The sequence below is a fragment of the Ochotona curzoniae genome, unplaced genomic scaffold (genome assembly GCF_017591425.1).
Source record: "Ochotona curzoniae isolate NIBS_2020 unplaced genomic scaffold, NIBS_Ocur_1.0 scaffold_3890, whole genome shotgun sequence".
Classification (NCBI taxonomy): domain Eukaryota; kingdom Metazoa; phylum Chordata; class Mammalia; order Lagomorpha; family Ochotonidae; genus Ochotona; species Ochotona curzoniae.
Window position 1 is genome coordinate 36,834,994 of NW_024467115.1, and position 20,353 is coordinate 36,855,346.

The window sequence follows — 20,353 nt, forward strand, 5'->3', positions numbered from 1 at the left end:
GCTGCAAGTCAGCTCCGTTTCTGATCCAGGTTCCTGCTAGCACCCCAGTAGCTGACTTTCTAAGTCCTGGGACGGTTCCTGCCACCCAAGCGGGAGACCCAGCTCGGGTTCTGGCTTTGGTGGTTGTGTGGGCATTTGGAGATGAACGGTCGATAGAGAATTTCTGCAAACAGGCACGGACATGCTAAGCAGTCCATCAGCTAAGGATCTGGAAAGCTACATTTCACCAAGCCAGGGGCGCTGCGGAAGTCTGGGCTGGCCACGTGTGAGGACGCTGGTGGGGACACGGAGAGTGGAGTGGGGAGCCTGTTGGCATGGGGCGGCGCGGGAGGGCCAGCCCCGGGCAGCAGAAGGCGGGATGGGCGGAACCTGGCCTTGCTTCCGGCGCAGCTGCGGAGCTCCCATCCCGCCCAGCTCCCCTTTCTCGGTGCCCGCCAATCTCCTTCCCTCCTGAAGGACCCGAGGGATTGCCGAGCAGCCAGGTGGCTGGGCTTCGGCAACAAAGCAACCGTCACAATCAAAGCCCCGCGCGCGATAGGTGCGGGCGGCGTGCGTGGCCGCGGGGCGGGGCCGGGACTCCGCACCGAGAGCGAGCCCTTTAAGGCCCGCGGCGCGACGGAAGCGAGCGGGCGGCACGTGGCTGCGCCGGTGCCCGCGGTCCCGCTGCGTAACCATGGACGTGGGTGCGGACGAGTTCGAGGAGAACCTTCCTCTGCTCCAGGAGCTCGTCCTGGGCGCCGACTTCGTGGGTAAGGCGCCCCGACTCTGCGAAGCTCGCCTGTGGTCGCCAGGGGCCCGAGGGCCGGGCGGGCTGGGCAGGGCAGGGCCGGCGGGCACCGCGGGCACCGGCGCGGACGTTAAGCAGCTCCGTCGAGGCCTGTGCGCGCACCGCGCTGGCTGGCCAGAACTTCCGGGGCGTCCGGCTGCGACAGGTGGCTTGCTGTGCCTTCTCCTTGAGCCCGGCGCGCCAGCCACCCGCTGCGCTCAGAGCCCGGGACGGGTGTGCCTGGGGACTCGACGCTCGTCTGCCCCGCAGGTCTGGACATAGAGTTTACCGGCCTTCGTTCGAACCTGTTGGAGCCCCGTCAGATAAGGTAAGCAAAAGCTCTTCTAGAGTCCCTAGGAGGCGGCTCACCTGTGAGCTTGCGTGTAGGCCGCTGACCGGGGGGCGGGATGGCCCTTTGGGGGTCACCGCTCAGGGCTGGTGGGAGGCCAGGCGGTGCTGGCGGGGGAGTGAGATGGCCGTGTCTCCCACAGTCTCTTTGACTTGCCGTCTGAATGGTATGTGAAGACCCGCCGGAGTGTTCAGCAGTTCACCATCTGTCAGATTGGTGAGTTTGACCTTCAGCTGTGGGTTCCCAGACGCCCTTCGCCCCATTTCTTTCTGGGGGAAACGTTGTTCGAAAGATGCAGATACGGCTTTTGTCCAGTTGTCTTGTTCATGGCCTTAATCATGCCCAGGGGACCGACACCCTGAGTCCAGCGGAAGGAGCACTGCTATTGTTCCAGTTCTGAAACTTTTTTCAATCTTAGACATTCCGGGTCATACTGAGTCTTGTCCTGTGCTGTGTTTGCTGCCTGCCTCTCCTGCCGTCGGATTTGTTGGGAGATCTTCTTAGATTGGCACACATTGTTTCACAGTCGTAGTCAAGTCACCCCTGCGCCTTGTTGGGTCTCCCGCTGGCGCAGGTGTGGAAGTGGGTGGAGTGGCCAGGGAGCAGGAGTGCTGCCCCAGCCGTCCTCTGGGCCTGGAGGACTTGCAGCAACAGGGAGTCTGCAGTGAAACATTGCTGAAAGTGAACATGCTGGCAAGGGCTTGACGTTGGCAGTGAAAAGACAATCTGGGCTACATCCTACTGTGGGCAACGTCCTGTTGGCACTGTAAGTGGTACTTGGTGGCTGTGCTTCTTGCTGGCCTTTTGTTGTAGATGTCTTCCTAAATGGGGTGACATTTCCGGAGCCATGGGAAAACAGGTTTCATTTTTGTATTTTTCCAACTTACTTGAAAAGTCTCCCATCTGCTGGCTCACTCCCATGTTCTCACAGCAGCTTGGGCTGGGCAAGACTGAAACCAGGAGCCAGGAACTCTACCCAGGTCCCCACGTGGGCAGCAGGGGCCCAAGCACAAGAGCCCACACCTGCTGCCTCCCAGGTGAACTTGGCAAAGAGCTGAAATGACGAGGCGAGCAGAACCTGGGCGTTGGTGCCGGCTTGCAGCTGTGACTCCCGGTCAGGGTCTTTGCTGCACCGGACAGCCGTCCTGGGGGCAGCTTGGGCTAATATTTCTGTTCTCCTACTTTGCAATGATTTTTCTTTGTGTGTCGTTAAGATACTTCAGCCAAATTCGTGTATTTTTCAGTTTGTGGTTTTGCTGTTGTACCTGGTTGTTTTATTTATTTTAAAAGATTTATTGATTTTTATTGCAAAGTCAGATATACAGAGAGGAGGAGAGACAGAAAGGAAGATATTACGTCCAACAATTCACTCTCCAAGTGACCACAAAGGCTGGAACTGAGCCGATCCAAAGCCAGGAGTCAGGATCTTCTCTCGGGTCTCCCACGCAAGTGCAGGGTTCCAAAGCTTTGGGCTGTCCTCGACTGCTTTCCCAGGCCACAAGCAGGGAGCTGGATGGAAGCAGGGCCGCCAGGATTAGAACTGGTGCCCATATGGAATCCCGGCACATGCAGAGCGAGGACTTCAGCCACTAGGCTACTGTGCTGGGCTCGAGAGACAGATTTTTATCTGCTGGCTTACTTCCCAAATGGCAGCAACGCCGGATGTGGGTCCTTCTGAAGCCAGGAACCAGGAGTTTCTTCCAGGTCTTCCGTGTGAATGCAAGGGTCCAAAACTCCTCCACTGCCTTTCCAGGCCACTAGCAGGGAGCTGGTTGGATGTGGAGCAGCCAAGACATGAACCTGTGTCCATAAGGGATGCTGGCACCTAGGGGAGAACTCAAGCCACTACACCATGGTGCTGGCCCCTGATTTAATTTTTAGATATGGGCTTGGTACGGTAGTCTAGTGGCTGAAATCCTCACCTTGCATGCGTCAGGATCCCATATAGGCGCTGATTCTAATCCTGGCGGTCCCACTTCCCTTCCAGCTCCCTGCTTATGGTCTGGGAAAGCACTGGAAGATGGCCAAAGCCTTGGGACCCTGCACCCATGTGGGAAACTCGGAAGAGGCTCCTGGCTTCAGGTCGGTGCAGCTCTGGCCATTGCGGCCACTTGGGGAGTGAATCATTGGAGGGAAGATCTTCCTCTATGTTTAAAAAAATTTTTAAAGGATGTATTTATTTTAAAGCCAGAGTTAGGTGGGAAGGTAGGGAGTTCACTCCTCAAAAACCACAGCAACCAGAACTGAACCATGTTGAAGCCAGGAGCCTCAACTCCGCCAGGTCTCCCAAAAGAGTACAGAGATCCAAGGCTTTGGGCCATCTTCTGCTCTCCCAGGGGTGTGAGCAGGGAGCTGCAGCCAGGCACCCAGAGACTCCAGCCATGCCTCCCCCAAAGGAGGGAGCTGTCATCTGCTGCCTCCCAGGGGGTTCGTTAGCAGCAAGCTGGTCAGAGGCAGAACAGAAGGAACTTGAACCTGGGAACTCCCAGATGGGATGTGGGTGTTCCAAAGGGTGGTTTAACTGGCTGTGCTATAACAGAAGGCCCCTAGTTGGTTGTAAAAACTGAAAATGCCATTGGAACTCTCCCATGGCAACAAGCTGGTGTTTCCTGTGCTGGTTACAGTCAGCTAGTTGCCCTGTTCTGAGGCTGTTTCTGCCTTTTGGTGCTCTGGGAAGATGCCCTACAGGCCCCAGGCCGAACGGGTCTGGTGTCACTGAACGTGTCTGGTGTCACTGCTCCCCCTGCAGGCAGTCTCGTGAAATAGTCATGACTTTTGTTCTTCCAGGACTGTCCGTGTTCTCTACAATCCAAGGAGAGTCGAACAAGTGAGTACAGAGGGTGAGCCCACACAGCACACACACTCGCAGCTTGTGCCCTTTGCGTCCTGCAGCTGTGCCTTGGGCCCTGGGCACCCCACCTTCCCTCTTGTCCTCTGCAGAGGCTGGCTCCTCTGCCAGACCTCAAAGCTGCACCTCCCTGGGCCTTTCCTGTTGCTCCTGTCTGTGGGCCTTGCCTTTTCGTGTGCCCCTTCCTCAGAGCAGGATTTGTAAGTGTTTTTGGTTTCTAAGGATTTATTTGGAGCTGGCACGATGGCCGATCCTCTACCTGCAAATGCCAGCATACCATATGCTGTTTTATGTCTCGGCTTCTCCGCTTTCCATCCAGCTCCCTGCTTATGGCCTAGGAAAGCAGAAGATGGCCCAAAGCCTTGGGACCCTGGACCCATATGGGAGACCTAGAAAAAGCTCCTGGGCACTCAGGGAGTGAGCCAGCAGGTGGAAGATCTTTTTCTCTGTGTCTACTTGGTAAATCAGTCTTTCCAATCAAAAATTTTAAAAAATTATTCTGCAAAAAAAAATTTTAATTGGAAAGTCAAATTTACAGAGTGAAGGAGAGGAAAGATCTTCCATCTACTGAGTCACTCCTCAAGTAATCACAACAGCCAAAGCTGAGCCAATCTGGAGCCAGGAGCCAGGAGCTTCTGCAGGTCTCCCATGCAGGTGCAGGGTCCCAAGGCTTTGGGCCGTCTTCCACTGCTTTTCCAGGCCACAGGCAGGGAGCTGGAAGGGAAGTGGAGTAGCTAGGATATGAACCGGTGCTCATATGTGATCTCAGGCGTGCAAGGCAAGGATTTTAGCCACTAGGCTACTGTGCTGGCTAAGAAATTATTCTTAAAATTTATTTTTTTATTGGAAATGCAGATTTTTACAGAGCATGAAGGACAGTCGTTTGTCTGTCAGCTCCCCTCCCTGTGACCAGAGTGAAGCTGTTCCAAAGCCAGGCACCACTTCTTCCCAGTCTCCCATGTGGATGCAGAGTCCCAAGTCTTTGGGCCGTCCTCGACTGCTTTCCCAGGCCACAAGCAGGGAGCTAGAAGGGAAGTGGGGCCGCCAGGACATAAAGCGGTGCCCATATGGGATGTTAGTGCCACGGGGTGGAGGATTAGCATGCACCACTGCTTCTGCCCCATTCAGAGCAGTTATACTGGACCCAGTGCTTAAACTGTCTGGTAGCCAGCAGGCCCTAACATCAGAAAGGGTGCCGCTGGGTCAGTCGGCCTGTGTGGGGGTTGAGGGCATAAATGTGTTGGCTGGCAACCAACTGGCCATCCTAAGCTTGTGGGATAGAGCTCACACCCTGAGGCAGGATCTTGGCCTCCGCCTCCCCTCCCGGGACCCGAAGCAGGTGAGGTTAATGGTAGCACTGGTTCTGTATGGTTTGGGCCTTGCTCCTAATGCTTCTCTCCTCTTCTCTGTCCCCATCTCTCTCCCCTTTCCTTTCTCTTCCCCCTCTCCCTCCCTGTGTCCTTTCTTCTCTGTCCTTACCCCCTTCCTCCGCCATCTCTCTCCTCTCTCTCCCACTGCAGGTATATAGCCCATTCATGCAACTTCTTTCTCTTCCCCACAACATTTGGGATTTTGGACTCAGAATTCTCTTTCCAGGCTTCCAGCATCCAGTTTTTGAATCAGTATGGCTTCAACTATAACAAGGTAGGGTCTAGAGCCAAGGCTGGCCTGTTGGGCTGGGGGTGGGTGGGTGGCACACCCTGGTCTTCACTCTCATGCTCCATCATCCCACCACCCTGTCCGAACCCTGGGGGCTTCCTGCCACCCTGCCGCTTGCCACGAGTGATGCCTGTAACTCAGCATCCTGTCTTGTTCCCATCTTTAGTTTCTCAAAAAGGGCATTCCCTACATGAACGAAGAGCAGGAGAAGAAGATCAGGCACAGCATCCTGGCCGGCAACTGGAAAGTGCGCAGGTAGAGGCCCGGGCTCCCTGTGCTTTTGCTTTCTGCCTCTGTGGACTTTGCATGGGTGGGTTGGGAGGCACTCCCTGGCCTCGCCGTGGTGCTGACGCATGTCCTCCTGTGGGTAAGCCCGGGCCTGCAGCTGGGGTCCTCGACACTTTGGACCCACTCTGTAATGCTGTTGGAATATGCAGTGTGACCGCAGTATACCTGCTGAGCTCGGTAGCCTGGTGCCAGGAGGAGCTGCGCTGCACTGGCTCAGACCTCCGTCTCGTGCTGTGTGACTGCCCACGGAGTCTTCCAGGGCAACGCGCAGGCAGCCCTGCCACACAGCACACTAATTAGACACAAGCCCTTGGTGGCTGTGTCACTCCGTGGGCCTGCCCCTGCTGTAGTTGTCTTGCTTGTGGTCTCCAGTGGTGGATCACTGCCCGACCTCATCCTGGGACCCAAGGCTGCTGAGTGGGAACGGGGTGACCTGGGCTCCTGTCCAGTGGTTTCCAAGGGCTGTGCATCATGGACCAGTGACACTGCTTGGGCTTTAGGTTCTTGCCTTTCTTGGGAAGGAGATTACATGAGACAGCTTTTTTTCCCCCCTAAGGGAAAAGTAGAGGGATCTTCTATCCACTCCCCAAATGGCCACAGTGGCCACAGCCTAGCTGCTGTGAAGCCTGGAGTATATTCTGGGTCTCCCATAGGTGCAGGAGCCCAAATGCTCGAGCCATCCTCTGCTGCTTTTGTAAGCCGTAAGCGGGGAACGCATGGGACCTGAAACGGTGATCACGTGGGATGCCAGTGTTGCAGGCAGAGGATTATCGTGTTACACCATGCCACTGGCCCCAAGCGACAGCTTTTGCCTGGTCTGTGTAGCTGTCCTGTGTAATGCCGAACAGGTGTTTCCATTTGTATTCTTGGTGCTGGTTTTCAAATAAATCATGGGGGGGAAACATTTTGAAATTTTCATCTTATATTTCAAATGCTGGGAAAAGGGCTTTCCATGTCCATAATGTTCTGTTTTTGATAAGAGTAACTCAGAGTTTGAGGGGAAATGAAATGGAGGAATTTTGTTTTGATGATACACTTTTTAATTTGCATATGGTTTTTTTTTTTAAGATTGATTTTTATTGGAAAGGCAGATATACAAAGAGAAGGAGAGACAGGAAAATCTTCCATCCGATGGTTTACCCCCAGGTGGCCACAACAGTCAGAGCTAAGCCAATCCAAAGCCAGGAGCCAGGAGCTCTTCCGGGTCTCCCACACAAGTGCAGGGTCCCAAGGCCTTGGTCCGTCCTCGGCTACTTTCCCAGGCCACAAGCAGGAAACTGGAGGGGAAGCAGGGCTGCTGGGATTAGAACTGGCACCCGTATGGGATCCTGGCACGTGCAAGGCGAGGACTTTAACCGCTACACAGTTGGGCCGGGCCCAATTTGTGTATAGTTTTAATTGGATGTGTTTCCATGAGCTCTTTGGAGATCCCTTGTCTGCGAGAATCTAAAATTTTTTTGCTGCAAAACATGTTCCGAGCCCAGCACTCATATTCCTGATAATAGGCACCGTGGTCACCAAGTCTCTGTTTGCCCAGGTGGTGCTTTGCACCTTGAGGGGCAGGAAGAGGGTCCCAAGGGTGTGACACTTCTCGCTGGCCACATCCCAGTGCCATGGCTTCTGCTGTGGCCAGGGACACAGACGGGGCTGAGCGGATGCCTCCTGGTGTGTAAGGACTTGGACAGGCAGCGGTGCCTCTCTTTCCTCTTTCCATCGTTTTCTTCCTAAGATGGGCATGTGTGGACTGGAGGTTTCAGCATTGTCTTTTGGGTCCACATTGTCTTGGGGTCCTGGTGTGGTTCCCTCCAACACTTCCCTTTCCTGTGCCATTTGCAGCTCTCTGGATAAAGACCAAATCAAGGTGGTGATTGACGAGGTGACGCGGTGGCTGGACCCAGCCGAGGAAGGCGACTGCATGACCCTGCCTGGGATCATTGGTGCGTGCGCGTCCGGGCCGTCCTGATCCCTTCCCAGGGAGTCCCGCATCATCCTCACTGACCGACGTCTCATGGACATGCCCTAGCTTGGCAGTTCTCAGAACCTGGTCCACGGACCTTTGGGGGTCTCGGAGGCCGTTGTCCGGGGGGTGTGCGGGGTTCAGAACCAATTTTGGGGGCATCTGTCAGTTGTCACTTGCCACTGTCATTGTACCCTTTTCCTGTGGGGCCGTAGCAGTGGTGGGGAAACCCAGCCAGTGCCTCGCTCGGCACCTGTCGGGGCAGATGGCATCGACCTGTGCAGGTGGACCTGCACTGCTCCCAGGTATACCCTAACCCTCTTGATGAAGCACAGTTCTTAACCATCAACCTGTGGTTGCACCTTTCTGTCTTTTTTTTTTTTTTTAAGATTGGTTTATTTTTATTTGAAAAGCAGATTTACAGAGAGAGAGATCTTCCATCTGCTGGTTCACTCCCCAGATGCAGCAACAGCCAAAACTGAGCTAACTAGAAGCCAAGAGTCAAGAGCTTCTTCCAGGTCTCCCATATCAGTGTAGGGGCCCAATGGTTTGGGCCATCCTCTGCTGCTGTCCCAGAAAACAAGCAGGAAGCTGGATGGGAAGTGGAGCAGCCAGGAGATGAACTGGTGCCCGTATGGGCTGCCAGTGTTTGCAGGTGAAGGATTGGCCTGTTGAGCCACCATGCTGTCCCCAGTTGCTTGTGTCTTAAATATATTAGTGTGTTAATGCAAATACAAAAAGCGTTGTCTCAGCATCTGGAACCCCATGGGGAGGTCCAGCATGTAGGCAAGCTGTTTGAGCTGAGAGCAGAGTGAGCTGTTCTTTCTGTCCTATGGAATGTGCCTTTTACTGGAATGCATTGACTGATTATTTGGAGTTGGGGATAATTTGGCCCTGTTCCGAGATGGAGGAAAATCAGTGGTTTCAAGGAGACTAATTTGCAGTATGTGCTAATGGTAAAACTCAAGCTCTCAGTCCAACAGTGAAACTTTGGAGATGCTGACCTGCCTCCTGATGCTCCCCACACGAGACCTGTGTGCAGAGTCGTGGTCATGTGGACAGCGCATTTTGGTGTATTGTGTAGTGACATGGGGCTAATTCAAAGAGTTTGCACAAAATTGAATTGAAAGAGCGATCTGTCCTGGTGTTTGGCCAGTGCAGTGGGTTAAGGTGCTGCCTACAAGGCTGCTATCCGAAGTCACTCTAGTTTGGGTCCCAGCTGCTCCACTTCTGATCCAGCTCCGTGATGATGCACCTGGGAAAGCAGCAGAGCACAGCTCCTGTGGATGGGATACCCGGATGAAGTTCTTGGCTCCTGGCTTCAGCTTGGCCCAGGCCTGGCTCTTGGTGGTCATCTGGGGGAGTGCGCCAGCAGGTCAAAGTGCTGTCTCTGGCTCTGCCTTGCCTTTTCTCTGTAACTCTTTCAAATAAATCCCTTAAAAATGTAATTTGATGCCAGAAATCTTGAGGTTTATCCAAATATTTTATTTGAAAGGCAGAGTTAAATCTTCCATCTACCAGTTCATATCTCCTCCTTCTCCCTCCCCCCTCCCCCAGAGCTGGGATGACACGAAGCCAGGAGCTTCCCCCTAGTCTCCCACCTGGGTGCAGGGTTCCAAGGACTTGGGCCATCCTCTGCTGCTTTCGCAGGCCCTAAGCAGAGAGCTGGATCAGAAGTGGAGCTGCCAGGACTCAAAGCGGTACCTGTATGGGATCCAGCATTGCAGGCGACGACTTAACCCGTTACAGCACAACCTGGGCCTGATACCAGTAGCTGTATCCCACGTGAACACTTTGCAGCAGCTGCGTGATCGAAGCCTTGGGCCGTGCCCTGTCACGTGGTTCACGGGCTTGGACACCCCCGTCTGCTGCCTTCCGTCTGCTCCGTCTCCCGCCTTCTCTTCCTCTGGGCTTCCACTGGGGGGAAAGCGTGGCTCCGTTCCAGGTGTGCCCCCTGTCTCCTTGCCTCAGGGTTCCAGGCCTTCGAGGTCCAGTTGGTGCTGAGGCAGGCCCTCCCCAACATCTGGACCATGGAGAAAGACAAGGGGGTGAGTGCTCGCCTGGGGAGAGGTACCATGGCACTCCCAGAGTCTGTCTCACTCCGTCTCCATCTCTCCTCTGGCCACGTCTGTCCTCTGAGAGGCTTCTTTGCCTTCTAACACTTTTATTTCTTGCTTTTGCTTGGAGATGAAATGCTGTGTAGTTAGGGTTCACAGGCAGGAGCCTGGCCTGAGGGGTCTTGTCACCTCGCTGTCCGTGTCAGGTGATGGTGAAGAAAGTGAGTCGGCAGCACCGCTGGTACCTGGAGCACAAGTCCGGCGACCGGGCCAGCTGCTGGAAAGAGAAGATCCTTCTCTCGGCCCGGGGCTTTTCCGTCTTCTTCCAGATGCTGGTGGAATCCCGGAAGGTGGGAAAGGGCCCCTGCAGCTCACGGCCTTGGCTGGTATTCTGTGTCTGATGTCAGTCTTCCCTGTTGATCACCGGCTTCCTGGTCCTAACCTTGCTTTCACCAGACCACGCCAGGTGACCTTGGAGGAAGACCAGCCGGCCACACGAAATGCCACTAGGTTCTTGGCTCTTAGGATAGCTCAGGGAAGCCAGTGGTCGCTGACCTAAACTCCTTGGGTAGGGACTGCGTGTGTCTGCTTCGCACTTGGGGTTCTTAGTGTGGCCCCTCTGGGGCAGGGTGAGGGTGAACAGTCACAGCACGTTCCAAGGCCACATGCTCGGTAAAAAGCCACTTCCCTTTCGGCTGCGTTGCTAATGTTCTGTTTTTCTCGCCTGTCACCTGGTTCCAAGTAGCCTTTGGTGGGGCATAACATGATGATGGACCTCCTGCACCTGCATGAGAAGTTCTTCAGGCCCCTCCCAGGTAGGAGACACACACCTGCTCTTGCCACCTGCCGCCCTGCGCACCTGCCGCTGTTCTCTCTGGTTTGCTGCCCAGCAGAGGGCTCTGATTCAGAGGCAGGTTGCTGAGGAAGCCCTTGGTTGGCCGTTGTTTCTGGTGGCCAGCAGTGGAAAGCACCCTAGCATGATGATGAACTAGCAAGCACAGTGGCTGAATATGGGGTAGGGTGGGGTTGGGGCAGAGTCCTCCTTGCCTGGGACTTAGGGTGTAGTTGGTGCTGGCAGCAAGGAGGGTCCAGAGACGGGATCTTCCTGTCTTCGCTACGTGTGAGCTCCCTTTTGCCTGCCTGGTCTGTCCCCTGCAGAGAACTACGATCAGTTTAAGCAGAATATCCATAGTCTGTTTCCTGTCCTCATTGACACCAAGAACGTGACCAAGGACATCTGGAAGGTAATGACCACGTCCCCTGCGCAAGCAGCACTTGGCTATCTCAGGTCTTTTGGAAAAGTCATTCCTCAGCCCCGTCTGTCTTCTCAAAGCAGAGTGATGGGGATAGGGTATGAGGGAGAGAGCTCTTCCATTGGTGGACTCCACATGTGGCTGCAAGTTCTGGGGCAAGGCCATACTGAAGCCAGGAGCCTGGAGCTCTCCCTGGGTCACCCATGTTGGTGGCTGGGGCCCGGTGTGGCCCAGGGGACTGCCATGATGTCAAAGGTGTACACCCCATGTGGGGAAGAGGGGAGCCAACTGTTCTAAATGCTGCTTAAAACCTGAAGAACCTCAAAGCAAGGTTTTGAAGCCCTGGGGGTGACCAGTTGATTCAGTCAAGGCAGGAGGCACAGGAATGGGTGCCATCCCTGGGCCGTCCATCTGCCCTCTGGGAGTTGCCAGTGGTAATGAGCCCGTGGCTCTGAGTGGCCTGGCTTTATCCCCAGGCCCTCGGCAAATCCATCCTGGCATCCTCATGCCATTGGATCCATGTTCTAGAATCCCTTAAGCAGCTTTTGTAATGGGATGCTGTGAGCTGAGCGTGAGCAGTGGCTCCTGGCCTAGGCAGAGCTGACCGTGGGATGGAGTGACGAGGAGGGGGAGGCTACGAGGATCGGTGTTCCCCAGGCCACTTGCACATCCCTGAAACAGGTCATCCGAGCACAGGTGTCTTCGTCACCCCCAGCTCATCTTCTGTCATTACAGGAACTGAATTTCCCGAGGGTTTCAAATCTTTCCGAAGTGTATGAAGTCCTCAACAGGTAAGGAAGGTGTTTCATGGGGTGCGGCGTGTAATATCAGTGGCCCTCAGATCCTTTTTTTGAAGATTTGTTCTTTGGTCTTTCATCTGCTGAACACTCCCAAGATGGCCACACAGCCAAGGCTGGGTTGGTCTAGAGCCAGGAGCTGGGAGCTTCTTCCAGGTCTCCCAGGTGCAGGAGCCTGGGCACTTGGCCATCCTGTGCTGCTTTGTCAGGCATGTTCGAAGGGAGCAGCAATGGAAGTGGAGCAACTGGGATCCCCTCCTCCCTCTGGTGCTCCTAGAGGCCCTTTCACCTGTCATGTTGCTCTTGGCACTTGCTGTCCCTCCTGGCTCAGCCTCCCTCCGGCTCCATCCTGCCCACCGTCACGACTGTTCTTCAATGACATCTCTTTGATGGTCTGCGTTTGCCTGTGTCAGTGCTTGTCTACTGCCTTGATTGAAGGGAAGACGCAGGCCAGGCACTGGGGACATGATGTGGCCTGGTTGTGCTCTGCTGTGCCGGTGACCTCAGACCTCCTGAGGCCTGCTCCTCCCTCCTGCCCCTGGGTTTCTCTTGCTGTCCACATGCATAGATGCAGTGTCTGACCTGCTCCCTGGGTGGGCGGTGCCTGGTCCTCCAGCTGGATCAGGCTTCTCTCCCCAGGGACCTTGCATGCTCTCGCTGCTCATTACCCTGTCCACACCCTCACACCACCTGCCCCTGCTGTGTGCATGCGGCTGCACGTCAGGCCCCGGCCCCGGCTCCTGCTCTGCCCTCCATGGGTCTTGGGCATGGATCCTTGATGCTCATTCTGCAGCACCCGCAGCATCTGTGAAGTCTGCCCACTGGCAGGGTGGTACAGAACGAGGTGGGCCAGGAGAGCTGCATGGTGTTTCCAAAAGCACAGCCCTGACTCCTGCCTTTGAGTTTATTCTTCTAAAGTATTTTTTTTATTTATTTTTATTTTTTTAAAGATTTATTTTTATTATTTTTTATTGGAAAGGCAGATATACAGAGAGGAGAGACAGAAAGGAAGATCTTCCGTCCAATGATTCACTCCCCAAGTGAGCCGCAACGGCCGATACTATGCCGATCCGAAGCCAGGAGCCTCTTCCGGGTCTCCCACGCGGGTGCAGGCTCCCAAAGCTCTGGGCCGTCCTCGACTGCTTTCCCGGGCCACAGGCAGGGAGCTGGAAGGGAAGGGGGGCTGCCGGGATTAGAACCGGCACCCATAAGCACTTGCGCCACCGCACCGGGCCCTAAAGTATTTTTTTGAAAGGTTTATTAGGTAGTTGGAGGAAGGGAGGGAGGGTTTTTCCTCGGCTGGCTCACTTCCCAGAGGGCTACGACAGCTGATTGGCTGGCTGAAGCTGGACGCCAGGGCGGCTTCTGGGTCTCCAGGTGGTTGCAGGGAGACCAAGAAGCAGCTGTCTTCCAGGACCTGGGCCCTCTCCCACCGCTTCCCTCAGGTGTGTTAGCAGGGAGCTGGATCACATATGGAGCAGCTGGGACTTGAACCAGCACCCAAGTGGAATGCGAGCGACTGACCCTGCTGTGCTAGAGTGCCAGCCCCTGATTTTTAAGACGTTTAGTGGCCTTTGCAGTGCCTTATCATGTTGATCCTCTTCCTGCAGCAGCAGCAGCATTCCAAGTAGGTGTGGGTTCATGTCCTGCTGCTCCACTTTCAGTCTAGCTCTCTGCTTATGGAAAGCAAAGGTTGACAGCCCTGGTCCCTCCCTGCACCCATGCGGGCGACGGGGAGGAAGTTCCAGGCTTCTGGCTTTGCATTGACTCGGCTCTGGCTGTTGCTTCTGGCTGGGGAGTGAGCCAGCGGATGGAAGTTCTGTTTGTCCTTCACACTGTGAATCTTGTAAAAAAGTAAATTATTGGGATGACAGATCACCAGGCAGACATAATTAGACCAAGAAAAGGCATCTTCCATTGATTCACTGAAATATCCACAAGAAGCTGGGGGCGGGCCAGGCTGAAGCTAGAAGCCAGGAACTCGATCCAGGTCTCCCACCTGAGTGGCAGGTACTCAGCAACTCGTGCCATCCGCTGCTGGGTGCATGTGAGCAGGAAGCTGGCTTGTAAGTGGAGTAGAGACTCCACCACAGGACGTAGGCCTCCACGTGGTGTTGTCCCGCTGTGCCCAGTGCCTACCCTCGCCTCCTGGGTTAAATACCAGCCTTGCCACTCTGGTCTCATAAGGAACCTCAGAGTAGCTCAGCTCTGCCTCACTGTTACCACATGTGGAATGAGAGAACACAGCGCATGTAGCCCGTAAGGTGGTCCACCCATGAGGAGCGGCCCTTTGACCCGAGGTGCCAGGCGGGAAGGGCAGGAAGGGCTGGTTTCTGTGGCCTGCTCTTTATGCCATCATCTCTTCTCCCACAGTAACTTGAACCCCACCAAGAATTCCGGACCAGAGATTGTGCATGCCAGACAGTCTGAGAAATATGGTGCGTCCTCGTGAGCGTGGCCCCCAGCCTGGCCAGGTTCCTGTGCCCCTCCCGTCCCCGTGCCTCCTGCCCTGGCTCCTCTGTGCTGGGGGTGGGGGGGGGTTCGTGGTTCTTGCCTTTCTTTTCAGGGCTGAGGGCTGGGGACAAAGGACTGGTTTCTGACAGCGTCTTCCTGTTCTCTCTCCTGCACATGCGCTGCAGTGAATACCAAGTGCCCACACGAGGCCGCATACGATGCCTTCCTGTGTGGGTCAGGTAGGAGTCCCTGCCGTCCTGGGCTCTCCCAGCCATGCCCTTGGCTTGCGCCCTTGGCCCCTGCATGGGTTTCCCCAGCGCTCTGGTGCATTTCCGATCCTTTCTCTCCCGCAGTCCTTCTGAAAGTGGCGCACTTGCTGCTGCAGCGGGCGCACGGGTGAGTGAGCTTTCCTTCGCGCATGTTGAGGGCAGGGTCAGAAACCCTGGAGTTGGAATCTAGAGTGGTTTCTGCTTGGTGGCCTCTTCTCTGCTGTCTGCAGCACCAGGCGCTTGGGCACTGGGTGCCTGTTGGCCACGCACGTCCTAGGGCATGCCATGGGTAGTGTAAGGCTGGGCGGGGTGAGTGAACCGCAGCTGTGCCGTGGTCTTTGGGACTCACCTAGCAATGGATTAGACCTGCTGACTCTGGACGGGCATCAATTGTGTACATGTGGGGGACAGGTTGGGCGAGCACTCTGTGGCTTGTTTCTGTCACCCGAGAAATCTGCCAGCCGGGCTCCCTCGTGCCTGTGCCCACCAGCAGAGACCTATGTACCACCCAGGCAGGCAGTTCAGTGCTTCGGTGCCTGGGCCCCTGAAGCCTCAGCCCTTCTGTTCCTTGGCTGCTCTTGGCCGTGCCAGCCCGGGCCTGTGTGCGTGATCCTGGATGGGGACGGGGCTGTCAGTGAGATGAGGCCGTTTGGAGCTACGGAGAGTCGATGAGCAGCAGACAGTTGGCCACTGCAGGCAACCACTGCTTTCTGCTGGGCCATGGAAAGGGCTTGGTCGGGGACACCAGCCGGGCAGGGCAGGGGCTCTGGTGCCAGCCTGCGGGCTGTTCAAGGCGTGTCCCCACTGCAGAACTGTGCCTGGGTCCCAGATGGGGCAGAAGCGCCGTGGGTCTGAGTGCTTTGGGTTTTCTCATCCGTGTAGCAACAGCCCTCTCCCCGAGTGCTCCTTCCCACATTACCTCGACACGCTGGCGCCGTACGTGAACCAAGTGAACCTCATCCGAGCCGGTGTACCCAAAGTCGTGAGTAGCCTTCGTCTGGCCTCTTTCTTGCCCAGGTTCACAGGGCAAAGCTGTGCGTGTGGGAGGGAGGGTGTCCTGGTCAGGTGCCTCCTCCACCCTCTCGTGTGTTTCTGCTGAACTCCTCACTGCCTCTTCCTCCCAGCCGCTGCTGCAGCCCCGCCTCGCTTCCCTCCTCTGCCATGTTACTGTGCTTTCTGTCTAGATCTTTAATGAAGAGAGCAATAGTGCTTCCTTTTGCTGCTTCTGTCCCCCAACAGCTGCAGCGACCAGGGCCAGGCCAGAGCCATCTGGGCCGCCCACGTGGTGGCGGGGATCCCAGTCCTTGGGCCATCAGCTGCCTCCTGCACTCATCGGCAGGAACTGGATCAGCAGTGGAGCAGCCTGGGCAGGAACTGGCGCCCCCAACATGGGGAGCTGCCACCCACATCCCCAGGCCACGGCTCTGCCTGCCTGTACCACAGCCCCGAGCCCCCTGAGTTGCATCTAGCATTTTGGTACCAGGTCTGGTGTTAGTAAGAACCATGCGTAATCTTTTTCTTCTCTTCACACCTCTTAGAACTTCTCTGGTCCGGATTACCCAAGTTTCCGGCCCCCCATCTTCATCCTCAGTGTCAAGAGGTGGCCCAGCGTCAGTGAGCAGCAGGTGTATCGTGAGTTTCAGAACCTCTGCAAGTTTGATGTCCGGCGACTCACAAGAAGCCAGTTCCTGCTTCTGACCAATAAGTTTAAGGAGTAGGTGCCTGGACTGCGGGTTTGTCCCCCGAACCATGAGCACACGTACCTTGCCAGCTCACCTCCTGGCTTTTCTCCACAGCGCCCGGAACGTGCTGAAGGAATACAGGGGCCACCCAAGCCTGCAGGTCTGCCTCTATCGGTACTGGAGGCACTCCCCTGCTGTCAACTGCGTGCTGCAGTAAGTGACCTGACTGCCCCCTCCATCCTGAGCCCACCACTCGCTCCAACCCTGGGCTACTGTGCAGGGAGCTGCCTTGGGACACCATCCGTCCGCTGTTGGTGGCCATTGCTTAGGTTCCAGGGCTCTGAGTAAGGCACAAGCTCCTGCCCTCAGACCACTTGGGGGGTGCTGGTGCTGGGAGCAAGCAAGTAAACTCTGCAGTGACCTGGGGACAGGTGTTCACTCACGGGAGGAGGGGAGAGGGTCGGACTGGGATGCTGGAACCCCACTGAGGAGTGAGTGTAGCCTAGAAGGGAGTGAAGCAGTGGGGTGCCCTGGGGGCTGGAGGTCCTCTTGAGCAGGAGGAGGGAGCAAGGAGAGACGGGACCACATCCTCCCTGAGTGTGGGGCAGTGGGCATCACTCAGAAATAAGGTATCCTGGGACTAGACAGAGAAGGTCTTGACCTGACTGAGGCTCTCCAAGCCCGGCTCTCCCGGGAAGAGTCCATGGTATGGTTGTGCCAGCGTCCTGCCCGATGCCAGTAGGGATGGTGAGAGGAAGGGCTGCTGACAGGCCTGGTAAGGGTACAGGGGAAATCCCGGGTTCAGGGACTGAACTGTCATTTGGGCAGTGCTGAGGACTTTGATGTCCTGCCCAGGGACCGTCTCTGGGGGCAACATCATCCTGGCAGTGTGTCTGGGCCCCTCCTCCTTTCCCCAGGCTCTGGTTGGGAAGGAGAATCCTCAGCATCCCCGAATGTCGGTCCCGGGAGAGGCTGCCAGGCCAGGGCAGGGAGTTGGGAGGGAGGCAGGACCAGCCTGTGCCGGCGGAGCTCAGGTGACCGCTGCCCTTGTCTTGCAGGGTCTGTGGCATTCTCACCACCTGGGCCTTGCTGGCATTCTTCCTGGGGAGACCCAGCTCCTGAGAGCAGCCTGCCTCCCGTGGCCATCCCCGGCCCCACATCTCCCCGAGGCTGGCCTTCTGTGCCTGCACGGGCCCACCCACAGATACCTGGTTATGTTTCCGAAGTCTGTAACTAGCATTATTGATAAAGAAATCCTTGCATACAGCACCTCTTTGTGATCAAAGCTCTTTCCATAAAGACTTGAAGCCCCCTGGTTTTAGCTGCAGGTCATGGAGATGGAAGCTGTAGCCGGTGCTTCTTGGCAGGCAGAGCTGCGGGGCCATGGTTAGAGTGCAAACGAGGGGTGCAAGGCCCAGCAGTCGGTGTCATGGACACCTAGCATCTCACACTCTGACGCCAGCACCTGGGCCAGCGTTGTGCCATACAGCTTTAAGCCACCACTTGCCATGCTGGCATCCCGCAGCAGAGTGCAGCTTGGGGCTCCAGCTACTCTGCTTCTCATCCCAGCGACCCACTAAAGCCTACATGCTTGAACCCCTGCCACCCATGTGGTGGAGTCCATGTTCCTGGCTTCATCTGGCCCATATGTGGCTGCTGTGGCCATTTGGTCTGTTTTTCCCATGCACTTTCATGTTAATCTTTAAGGTCTACTCCTGAGAAATTAAGTTTTTAAACACACACACCCCAACCTATGTCCTTGGGCTTCAAGGGGCAGCATGGTGGCTTGATTGCCTGCCCTGTGCCACAGCTCCCAGCTTGCTCTCAGCTGGTGTCTCTGGTTCTGGTTCAGCCTGGACTCTCACAGGGTCACTGCGAGGGTGGTCGCTGGCAGCACATACCACACACACACATCACTGGAGATCAGCTCTCGCTGGCATTGTGACACGCAGACGGCTCCCACAGCACCTTGCTTGTGTGACACATGGCTCTTGTTGGTACGACATCATGTGTGACATGGTTCTTGTAGCACCTTGCATGTATGACACAGACACAGCTCTTGCAGCATCTTTTTTTTAAAGATTTATTTTATTTTTATTTTATTTTTTTATAATCTTAGTTGATTAGGGTACAAAGGCTCAAAGGCTACAGGAAAGTGGATAATGTGTTTTTTTAAAAAGATTTATTTATTTATTGGAAAGTCAAATATACAGAGAGGAGGAGAGACAGAGAGGAAGATCTTCCATCCGATGATTCACTCCCCAAGTGAGTGCAATGGCTGGGGCTGTGCTGATCCGGAACCAGGATCCAGGAACTTCTTCTGGGTCTCCCACATGGGTGCAGGGTCCAAAGCTTTGGGCCATCCTTGACTGCTTTCCCAGGCCACAAGCAGGGAGCTGGATGGGAAGTGGAGCTGCTGGGATTAGAACCGGTGCCCATATGGAATCCTGGTGCATTCAAGGCGAGGACTTTAGCCGCTAGGCCATGGCTGCCTGGCCCGGATAATACCATTGTTTCCACACTAATATTTTTTTTCCTGTATCTGGGGTCAGGGAAGAACAGAGAGAGTAGCCCCACCCAACCTCCCATCCCAGGTCCCCGATGTGAGGCATGCTCTGAGGGTCCTGCTCCAGTGGTTTTGATAGTTCAACAGTTCTGAATTCCTGCCAATTCCGCTATTCCAATCATGATGAGATCCCTTCAAAATCTACTGGCTGACATAGTCTCTTCATGGTTGGGGTTGTGAGATCAGCAGTTCAGTTGGAGGGATCTCCAAAGAAACTTTGTCTGAGGTGACCCCAGACCTGATTCTTGTGTGTGGTTACCAGTACAGGATTTGGCACAGTCTGTCACCCCAATCAGCTTATACCTATACTGGTCGTTGAAATTGCTAGGTCAGTTCTGTTTCCAGCCCTATCTTCCATGTGAACCGATGGGTGTTCCAGTCCAGCGTGATCCTGCCCACTTCACACTTGGCGCTCACGCAAACCAATGGGAGCTGCAGCCTAGTTGATGTGACTCCCCATAACCCTTCCAGGCCTGTCCCTACCCTGCTTACCCTGGATACCAGTATGTCCCACAGACTTGTTCAGTCTGTCCCACATCCCATTTAGCTCTCGTACTTGTCAGTGGGCATTGAAGCCTAGTTCAACCCAACCAACCTACTATCCAGCCCACACACATACTGGCAGGTGCCTTTCTCTCTAGCCATCTCTGCCCCTGTCCTAGTTTTCGTGCTCTCCAGTGGGAGTGGTAACCCAAGAGGGAGGTACCCACTATTTCCCTCCTAGGCCACTCCCACTCCAAGATTATACACTTCCCAGGTGGTTCTGCAGTGTAACTTGACAGATTTAGTCCTCAGTGCCAGCCCCTGCCAACTGTTGCTGTGGCAAAGCCCAACCAACCCTCGCCTACTCTTAATTTTTGCTTGCACTAGTCAGAATAGTCAGCCCAACCTGACTTTTTCCTGATCTAGCTCACATGAGGCCCACAGGTGTTGTAGCCCTGCCTGGTCTGGCTCGCCCCCATCCCAACTCATGCTCTCCAGTGGGAGTGGCTGTCCAGCAGAGGAGCCCATGTTCCCCCTGCTGGCTTTGTCCCCTCCACCTCTCGTTCTCATGTGTGCTGGTTGGGCACTGCGGCCACATCTGATATAGGTCATCTCACCTTATAATTCTGTAATGTGCACTGGTTTGTGTCACGACTGAACCTGGCCTGACCCACACTCTATTCTGGTGCTCGGATTCACCAGTGGGTGATGTGAACTGGTTCAGCCTGGTCTGCCCCCGACCTATGCCAAATGTATGCCAGTGGGTGCCATTCTCTGGCCTGATCTGGTTGCTCCCTATTGTGGTTCTTGTGCTCACTTGAAGGGACTGTGTCCCGACAGAGGAGCTTCCCAAGTTCATCAGAACCTCTCCCTTTGCCAGATCTTGTACATACTGGTGGATCCATGAGCCAGCCCTCCTTGCTGG

At 55.4% G+C, this 20,353-nt stretch overlaps 1 protein-coding gene across 1 annotated transcript; it reads left to right on the top strand.

The window, feature by feature from the left end:
- The first annotated feature begins 673 nt into the window (after positions 1-673).
- Positions 674-17,518, top strand: PNLDC1 (PARN like ribonuclease domain containing exonuclease 1). The gene is made up of 19 exons (XM_040965437.1): positions 674-749; positions 1,037-1,094; positions 1,258-1,331; positions 3,903-3,942; positions 5,484-5,607; positions 5,789-5,877; positions 7,747-7,847; positions 9,839-9,915; positions 10,131-10,274; positions 10,670-10,739; positions 11,083-11,168; positions 11,913-11,968; positions 14,348-14,412; positions 14,614-14,667; positions 14,782-14,824; positions 15,580-15,679; positions 16,236-16,411; positions 16,494-16,592; positions 17,438-17,518. The coding sequence occupies exons 1-19, from the start codon at positions 674-676 to the stop codon at positions 17,499-17,501; spliced, it is 1,596 nt and encodes a 531-aa protein (XP_040821371.1). The 3' UTR covers positions 17,502-17,518.
- The last annotated feature ends 2,835 nt before the right edge of the window (positions 17,519-20,353 follow it).

Excerpts from the sequence above, each read along its gene's own strand:
- PNLDC1 (XM_040965437.1), top strand. The coding sequence starts at position 674 with ATGGACGTGGGTGCGGACGAGTTCGAGGAGAACCTTCCTCTGCTCCAG. Across the intron at positions 9,916-10,130 it reads CCATGGAGAAAGACAAGGGG|GTGATGGTGAAGAAAGTGAG; the intron begins GTGAGTGCTCGC and ends TGTCCGTGTCAG. Across the intron at positions 11,169-11,912 it reads TGACCAAGGACATCTGGAAG|GAACTGAATTTCCCGAGGGT; the intron begins GTAATGACCACG and ends CTGTCATTACAG.